We start from the raw sequence: 9,643 nt of genomic DNA, 5'->3' as shown, positions 1-9,643 counted from the left end.
ATTTGAACTTTGTTTTCTAAATCAATACAATTTCTCAAATTTATTTTTAAGAATTACTTCTAATATATCTGTGAGGGACAGGGGATATCGCGAAGTCCCTCCCCTCCTGAGTTCAAGCCCGTCCCCGAGCAAAGGGGAAAGCAGGGAGAGTTCCGATTCCAGTGGGGAAGCAGGAAGTCGTGTCCGAGGCTCAGGCAAGGTAGAGGAGCCAGGGTCCCAGGTGGGACAGGAAGGGGCAAGCAAGGGGGGAAGACCCATCCCTCCAACTCCAGAATTACGCAGGAAGAGGAGGGGCAAGAGGATGGGTCTGCCAAAGCTTTTGTGTTGGAGAAAGACGCGCCAAAAGCCATTAGGAGGTTCTGAAACCGACTGACAACATCGCTCCGTGTAAATAGCAATGACTTGAGCACTGTAAATACGCAGCACCAATAAAAGAATAAAATGCAGAGCTGCGTAGCGTCGTTACTCTGAAGTAGTCCACTCCGGCCACTGTGACAGCAACCTCCTAATGGCTTTTGGGCTACTTCGGAGTTGCCGGGATGAGCGTGTCCGAGGCGGAGAAGTGGCGGCAGATCGCTGAGCAAGCCCAGCTAGAACTGCAACAGCTGTCGCTGCAGGCGCAGGGAGAATTGAAGGCAGCTAAAGAGGAGACTAAGAAGGTCCAGGACGACCGGCTACAACTTGCGGAACAGGTGAGAGAGCTCCAGGAAAAAGAGCAGCATTTAAGGGCGGTGGCGGTAGACCTCCAAAACAAGCTGGATGCAGAGAAAAACAAGGCGGGAGGGGCTCCCCAAGTCCAAGTGCTGCCAGGAAGGAGAGCAGGGACCCTTGTAAGCAAGTTCAATGGAGACCCGAAGGAGTTTCAGGGCTTTGAGACTGAGATCGTGTATGCTCTTGAGCTGCACCAGAATGAGTTCCCCGATGATGAGCACAGAGTAGCGTTTATTGTGGAACATCTCACCGGAGCAGCCAGGGAGTGGCTAAGACCATTAATCGCAACCAAGAATCCTTGCATGAAAAATGTCCAACAATTTCTAGAAGGTTTGAGGACGATGTATTCGTCCGATAGTCATTTGGACCAGACTAAGGAGGAACTGCATAATTTACGCCAAGGAAATATGACAGTTCGCGCATATTGGGCGAAATTCACCATGCTGGTGCACAGACTGGGGTGGGTTTTGGATTCGCCTCCCATGCAAGCTGCGTTTTACTTGGGTTTGAGCGAGGAGGTGAAGGATGAACTCTCGAGAGGTCCAAAGCCCAGTACGATGGATCAGCTGAGCAAAGCAGCTCTGGCGGTGGGGGTGAGGCAGGAATCCCGGTGGAACGACAAGCAAGCGACGCGCGCAAAGCGGGCTTGGTTCCCACGGTCGCAGGAGAAGCCACTCCCTCAACAACCCTTTCAGGCCACGCCTGGAGCCAGCCAGGACCAGGAGCCCATGCAGATTGATAGCGCGCGCGCGCGGGCTTTTCAAACCCCAGCGGCGCCAAGACGCAAGGAGGGAAGGGGCGGGAATTGCTTTCTCTGCAACTCACCCCAGCATCTCGTCAGAGACTGCCCACATCGCAGGGAGTGGCAAGGAAAGGCGGGAACGGTGGTGCCCTCCCCCACTGACGCAGCACCACAGCAGGGAAACGGGAAAGCCTGGCTGCAGGAGACAAGGGGCAGCAGCCAGGCACAGTCAGCAGACAACAGCCCCAGCCCGCCCACCCGCACAGAGAGGTGCAGAGCCAGCCCACCCCTCCCAGAGCAGGAGTGGTTCTAGAAGTGACGCTAACGCTCCCAAATGGCTATCCCCTGACGGTCCTCGCCTTAATTGACAGTGGGGCGTCCGCCAACTTCTTCTCGAGAAGCTTTGCAGAAGAGCACCAAATCCAGCTTTTGCAGTTGGATTTTCCTCTGCACGTAGCAACCATTGACGGCAGGGAGCTGCTGGGAGGGGCCATCACACATCAAACCCCCCCCATGAGAATGACGGTGGGAAGGCACTCAGAGACACTGGCGTTCAACGTCACCACCATCTCAGACCCCCCCATCGTCTTGGGCATGAGCTGGCTGGCGCGCCACGACCCCTCCATAAGTTGGCATCAGAGATGCATCACTTTTGGATCGGACTTTTGCCTGGAACATTGCATGCAGCACCAACCAGGGGAGGGGCCTCCGATAGCCACGGTGGCCACCATGCACGTCAAAGGGGGTGAGGCGATACCCAAGCCGTACTGGGACCTGCAGGAGGTCTTCAGCGAAGCGGAGTCCGACCACCTACCCCCACACAGGTCTTTTGACTGCCAGATCAACCTGGTGCCAGGGGCAACTATACCCCCAGCCAAGCTGTACGCCATGTCAGACCAGGAGCTGGAGGATCTGCGCGCTTTCATCGACAAGAACCTCAAGCGGGGGTTCATAAGGGAAAGCAAGGCAGCAGGGGGCAGCCCGGTCTTCTGGGTGGACAAGAAAGACACGCAACAGCGCCGTCTTGTGGTGGACTTTAGACGGCTGAATTCGGTGACAGAGCCCGTGGCTTTCCCCATGCCCAGAGTGGATGATCTCCTGACAGCGGCACGCAGGGGCCAGATTTTCACCAAGCTGGACCTAAGGGGGGCGTACAACTTGATCAGGATCCGGGAAGGAGATGAATGGAAAACCACGATGTTCACGCCTCTGGGCTCTTTTGAATATCTGGTGATGCCCTTCGGTTTGCAAGGGGGCTCAGCATGCTTCCAGGCCTTCATGCACCACGTCCTGGGGTCCCTCCTCTTCAGGAAATGCTTGGTCTTCCTAGATGACATCCTTATCTACTCGAATGACCCAGTGCAGCATGTGAAAGATGTCAGAGAGGTGTTGCAACGCCTGAAGGAGAACCACCTGTATGTGAAGCTGGAGAAGTGCAAGTTTCACACCAAGGAGGTGGACTTCCTGGGCTACAAGCTGTCAGACAAGGGGCTGGCGATGGACAAGGACAAGGTGCAGGCCATCCTGGACTGGCACAGCCCCAGGACGCGCAAAGATGCCCAACGCCTACTAGGCTTCGCTAACTTCTACAGGAAGTTCATCAAGAACTTCTCTCGCGTTACGGCTCCCATCACGGACTGCCTGAGAGGCAAGCAGAAGTTCAAGTGGACACCAGAGGCGCAAGCAGCGTTCGAAAGCCTCAAGAGAGTGTTCGCCTCAGACCAAAACCTGTTCCATGTGGTGCAGGACGCGCCCCTACGCATTGAGACAGATGCTTCTGAAAAAGCTGTGGGCGCAATTTTGTTGCAACTGGACGCCAACAGGGAGTGGAGACCCTGTGCCTTCTTCTCCAGGAAGCTGACACAGCCTGAACGCAACTACACAGTGTTTGATAGGGAACTTCTTGCGATCTACGCTGCGTTCCAGCACTGGCGACACTTCCTGGTGGGCGCGAAGCACCCCATCCAGGTGTGCACAGACCACAAGAACCTGGAGTTCTGGAGAACTGCCAGGGTGCTCAACCAGCGGCAGATACGGTGGGCAGAGTTCTTCTCGAACTTCAACTTCTCCATCCACTACATCCCGGGGGAGCAGAATGTCAGGGCGGATGCCCTCTCCCGCAAGCCAGAGTACATGGAGGAGGAGGCGCCACCAGCCCCAAGGCACATTTTCCCCCCGTCGGCATGGTCCTGCGGAGCAGCTGTGGTGAGCGAGGCAGAACTCACAGCACTGACGGCAGCGGATGAATTTGCCAACCGCATCTTCAGAGAACTGAGAGGGGGGAGGGAGCAGGCAAAAGACTTTGCAGAACGCAGAGGGCTGCTTTTCTACAAGGGTGCGCTGTACCTACCCACCACCCAGCTTCGACGTACGGTCCTCAAGCAGATGCACGACAACCCTACAGCGGGGCATTTTGGAAGGGACAAAACCGCTCACCTAGTCATGAGACACTTCTGGTGGCCAGGGGTGCGGGAAGATGTTCGAGACTATGTAAGGGGCTGTACCACCTGCCAGCGGGCGAAGGTGGTCAGAGCAGCGCCACCAGGGTTGCTGGAGCCCTTAGCCACACCACACAGGCCGTGGGAAGTGGTGTCCATGGACTTCATCACAGATCTGCCTTCGTCCAGGGGTAAGACTGCAGTGTTGGTGGTGGTGGACCTTATGTCCAAAATGTGTCACTTTATACCGTGTGCCAGGGCAGTCTCGGCAGAAGAGACAGCCAAACTGTTTGTTGATCACATTTTCAGACTGCATGGATTACCTTTAAGGGTTATTTCGGATCGTGGCCGCCAATTTGTTTCCAGGTTCTGGCGGCGGCTCATGAACCTCCTGCAGGTGGAGGTCAGCTTGTCGACGGCTAGACACCCGCAGACCAACGGACAAGCGGAGAGGGTCAACGCCATTCTGCAGCAGTACCTGAGATGCTACGTCAGCCAGCGGCAAACGGACTGGGTGGATCGCTTGCCACTAGCAGAATTTGCCTACAACAATGCAGTGCACGTCTCCACAGGGGTGTCGCCCTTTAAGGCCAATTACGGGCGCGACCTCAGATCTTTCCCAGAGAGGGAGAGGGAGGAGGAGGAGGAGGAGGGCCCACAGGCTGAGGATTGGGCAGAGGAACTGGAGACGGTGCACCAGCAGCTCAGAGAACACTTGGAGAGGGCCAAGGAAGCGTACAAAAAGGGGGCAGATCGCCACAGGCGACAAGGGGAGGTCATCAGGGTGGGGGACAAGGTGTGGTTGTCCTCGGAGGGCCTTCCCACCAGAGGGAGGTGCAAAAAGCTGGCACCCAAAAGGCTGGGCCCCTTCACGGTCACGCAACAGGTAAACCCGGTGGCATACAGGCTGGCACTGCCAGAGGACATGAGGGTGCATCCAGTGTTTCATAGATCGCTGCTGTCGCCGTACAGGGAAAGCAGCAGGCTCCGAGACAGCGAACAAACCCCCGAGGGAGGGGGGGAGAGGGAAGGCAGGGAGCAACTCAATGAGGCCACGGCCATCCTGGATTCAAGGTGGGGGGTGGGGGGACTGGAGTACCTCATGGCATGGGAGGATGCTCCACCGTCCCAGAATGAATGGGTCCCAGCCACTCAGATACAGGAGGAATTCTTGGTGGAAGAATTTCACGCCCTCTTTCCCCACAGACCCAAGCCCTGGCACATGGAAAGGGAGGGGGAGGAGGAGGAGGCACGGGAGAGCAGCTCACCATGGCGCTGGGAAGCGGAGTTTGAGGAACCAGAGGATGAGGTATGGGTGTCACCGAGATCCACCCAGTCAGAGGAAGGAGCAGATTGGCAGAACGTTTTTACCCCCACCAGCTCTGACGCCACGGACTTTTTGGGATTCCCGTCAGCCCAGGCGGAAGGGGGGGGCTCGCAGGACTGGGGGGAGGTATTCACACCAACGGGCTCGGAGAGCACTGAGTTCTTAGGCTTCCAGTCGTCACCGACACATGGGGGGGGCCTGGGGAGGGGTGAAGGAGAGCTTGGGAGGGGGGTGGATGTGAGGGACAGGGGATATCGCGAAGTCCCTCCCCTCCTGAGTTCAAGCCCGTCCCCGAGCAAAGGGGAAAGCAGGGAGAGTTCCGATTCCAGTGGGGAAGCAGGAAGTCGTGTCCGAGGCTCAGGCAAGGTAGAGGAGCCAGGGTCCCAGGTGGGACAGGAAGGGGCAAGCAAGGGGGGAAGACCCATCCCTCCAACTCCAGAATTACGCAGGAAGAGGAGGGGCAAGAGGATGGGTCTGCCAAAGCTTTTGTGTTGGAGAAAGACGCGCCAAAAGCCATTAGGAGGTTCTGAAACCGACTGACAACATCGCTCCGTGTAAATAGCAATGACTTGAGCACTGTAAATACGCAGCACCAATAAAAGAATAAAATGCAGAGCTGCGTAGCGTCGTTACTCTGAAGTAGTCCACTCCGGCCACTGTGACAATATCTTTTTCACAGAAGGAGGGTATAGGGAATGCTCTCATTCCATCTGTAAACACTGAAATACAGATCTGGGAAACAAGGGAAGAGACACAAAAAAGTGCATTTTACAAAATTATCAACTAAAATATATTTTACATGTATTACATTTCAATTTAAATTCTACTGACTGCATTTTCAGTTTCAAAAATATTTCCATATCTAATAGATTAAAAAAGCATGAAATATTTTCATTTCAGATAAGACATTTCAAATCATTTACATGCTGCCCGCAAAACAGCATAAAACAACCACACAAGTCTTTAAACAATATTTCTTGGCCTGAAGTAGATTCTGACAATATCAGAAGCACGGAAGGGTTAGGGATTCTCCTCTCCAGAAAGGGGGCTTCTAGCCCACCCCCGAACCTGGGCAGATATACAATTTATTTCCTTTTGTACAATTGTGTGAGTTTTGTTTTTGTTTTTGTTCCTGCCTGGAGAGGAGGCAGGACGAAGGAGGAGGAGGAGGAAGCAGTAGCAGACATCAGATTTTTTCAGGAAATGAGTCTGGTTTCTCAATTTTCCCAAAAGCTCTTTTTTACAGGGCAGTAGCACCCTCAACATGAGTCTCGAATTAAAAGCTTTGAGGATTCCCATCACTATACCTTGAAGAACAACACTACTATTTCCCCCCTCCCCAGAAAAAGAGGATACCTAGCAACGCGGTTTCTTTCCCCCCACCCCCAATTACAGGGGCGGAGAAAGGAACCCCAAATCTGATTCTGCATAGATCAGACTACTCAACTTCTAACACACACACACACACACACACACACACACACACTTTTACCCATATCATTCTGGGAACATTCCCTATTCCAGTCATTCTCTTTCCCCTCTTCAACCAGGCAAATGGAAGAACAGGCAGCAACTACAGAACCCACAGTATTGCTCCCAAACTACCCCAGCATACCTCTAGACTGAAAAGAGTGATGCCAGCTCTACCCTTCCTTCCATCCCATCTGAGCCTCCCTCACTGTCAGGCTCTCTCGCCTGCTTGAGGGAAACATCACAGGGAAGCTTCTGTTCCATTCCTGTGCTATAACAAGGTGTGCTTTGTAGCACCGGCAACTCCCAAGAGCCCACCGACATGCCCAAGCAATGGTTACGGGGGGGAAATAAAGCCATTACTTTGGCACTAGCCAGCTTGGATCAGCCACAGATTCTTGCTCGGAATTAGGGTGGGGAAGTTCCCCCATTAACGGCAGGGAGCAAATCCTTTCCTACTGAAACACAGTAGGAATCGTCTCCCCGTGACCTTGAGGTATAACCAACCATCTCTTGCTTTGACCTTCCCAACCTCTCTCTCTCTCTCCTCCCCTTCACTTTCCCATCTTTGGTATGATGAGCAAAATCTGCAGATCTCCAACTTGCGCTCACGGCACAAGGAACTGAACGTGGCAGGGATACTTCCTCCGAGCCAGGCAGGCAGAGAGAGCCCAGGTGGCGAGACTCCGTTCCAGCCTGTGGGCAAGTACTACTTCTACTTGAAAAAAAGACGACAATATTAAAGCCGTAGGAACGTTTCTATCATCGTATAATACCCCCACAACACCCCCCCCAAAAAAGTAACCCCCACAGGTCCCTTGTTCGGGTGAGTGACTCTGGCCATCAGCAAGCACATCGGACTGATCCAGTGTTAATTCTCATTCTTTAGAATTAGTGCAATCTACAAATGGAACCCCAGCTTTGTGTGACCGGTTCAGCGGGCTCTCCGTATGCTGTCCTTTGGTTTGCTTTTAGAATTAACTGAAATAGCTTCGTGTTAAAGCCAAAACTAAAGTAGTTTTTTCTTTCTTTCTAACACCTATACATGTAAGGCAAGAGGCAGAAGTATCCGTAGGAATCAGGTAGCAAGTTTTTCCCCCCTCCAAAATGCAAACCTCTCATTGGTCAGTTCCTTTTGGGAGCCAAAGAGTCTCGCCTTGGTGGGCATGCTCAGATGTCAGTGTTAAGAGGAGATTTTTTGGGGGGTGGGGAGGTGTTTGGGAGAGGAGAGAGGTAGGCAGGCAAAAGCAGACCAGGCTGGTCAGGTTAGGGTGCCTGTTTCGAAAAGAATGCAGCTCAAGCGGTACAATGTCCTTGCTAACTGTGGCTTCTAAGCCCTCCCCGAGTACGCTGGAGTGTGCAAATCCAGGTTCTACAAGGGCTGGAAATAAGAGCAAAGAAAATGAAATTGGGATGGGAAAGAATACCCACTATTTCAACCAGCAGAAGGGATGCCTCTCCAAACATCCGGAGGGAAGGCATCGGTTTTGTAGCAGCTGTCAATTAAACTCTGGGAGCTGTTGCCCACTTATGAAGCAGTGATCCTTAAGGTTGGACCCTGTTTTCTCTCGTGTGTATGTGTGTGCGTGTGTGTGTGTGCTAAATCTACGCAGCTTTTCATAACGGTCTGAAGTAATCCTATTGCATCTTTCCCACTTCCTGCTTTGGAGGTGAAGCTCCAAGCCAGTCAGGAAAGCAAACAACGGACCGGGCAACCCCAGAAAGCAAGTGTGGTTCTCCTCCCCTTAGCAAATCAAAACCTGTTCAGCATGTGGCAAGGATACGCAGCACGTAAACGTCTCCCAAACAGGGGTGCTTCTCCAACCTCAAGTATGGCATTGATCAGAAGGATCTCTGCCCTCAGCCTTCATATCGAGGACCCACGGCAGCTCAGCTCTCTTCTGCACTCGTTCCCCTTCTGTATACTCTAACCGTCCCCACCAAAACTGGCTCTGGATTCAGTTTATACTGGCTTTTATCCCCTGGACCACCCTGCCCTTTCCCCTCCCCTTCCCTCCCCCTCCCTCCCCCCTTATAAGATGCTCATTGTACATATATATATATAGATATAGATTTACAGAAGCAAGTACCTATATCTATATACACACACACACATATTTCTCTATAGATATATATTTCCATTTATGCTCTTTATATGAAGTGCTGTGCTTTGAACTTCTGCCTCGGCAGGAAATCTGCTCCCAAAACGCAGAGGAAATAAGAGTGCTTGGGCATCCCGTCCTGTGCCCAAGGGCAGGGCTCCACCACAGCACGTGCCAGCAATGAGGTCAGGCTGCCCTCGGCTCTCCAGCCGCCACCACTTGTCAACCCCACGGAGCTGCAGAGCTTGGCTACTGCGGATTCTTCAAGATGCGCCCATGCCGGAAGTCGTAGACATGGCGGCAGAGGAAAACCAACTCAGGATCAGTGTCCTCTGGCACCTTGCGATGGGCAGGGGTGGAATACTCTTCCGATGGAGGAACCATCATGGCTTTCTTGCCCGGGATCCCCTCCACTCGACGCTTCGCCAAGGCACAAAATCTGCAAAGTAAAAAAAAAAAAAGAATAATACCATTTTTTTTAGTATTATTAAATTCCTATAGAACAGAATAAATGTCTAGTTGAGCCTCTCTAAAGGGCAAGGGCAAGCAAAACCAAGAGTGGGTTATAGTGATCTTCCCATTTTGAATCAACCAGAAAAATGAGAGGAGGGCCATGAAGGCCCATGATGCACTGATAAGACCTCAGAGAAAACACATGGAAGAAACGTATACTGTAGTAATGTGGCCCTACAGACTCCTCTGCTCCATCTTGGCCATGTTGAAATTCAAAGAAAAATTCCCCACATGTTCTGTTGACGAGGGTGACTGGGGGAAAATTCACTCGCTTACAACTGAAAACACAGCAATTGGACTGTGGATGATCAGTGGAAGCTTCTCTCTGCTCTTCCACTGT

The 9,643-nt window shown here is 52.7% G+C and overlaps 1 protein-coding gene across 1 annotated transcript in view; it reads right to left on the bottom strand.

Annotated features, from left to right (window-relative positions):
• Window positions 1-8,721: 8,721 nt before the first annotated feature.
• Window positions 8,722-9,643, bottom strand: part of BAHD1 (bromo adjacent homology domain containing 1) — a 67,247-nt gene continuing 66,325 nt past the window's right edge. Inside the window, exon 7 of the mRNA XM_035111179.2 lies at window positions 8,722-9,229. Coding sequence (XP_034967070.2) covers window positions 9,040-9,229 — 190 coding nt within the window. The 3' untranslated portion in view covers window positions 8,722-9,039. The remainder of the gene's footprint in view (window positions 9,230-9,643) is intronic.

This window comes from Zootoca vivipara, chromosome 1, assembly GCF_963506605.1.
Source record: "Zootoca vivipara chromosome 1, rZooViv1.1, whole genome shotgun sequence".
Lineage (NCBI taxonomy): Eukaryota > Metazoa > Chordata > Lepidosauria > Squamata > Lacertidae > Zootoca > Zootoca vivipara.
Note: the sequence above shows the minus strand (reverse complement) of the source record. Positions and strands in the feature narration are given on the sequence as shown.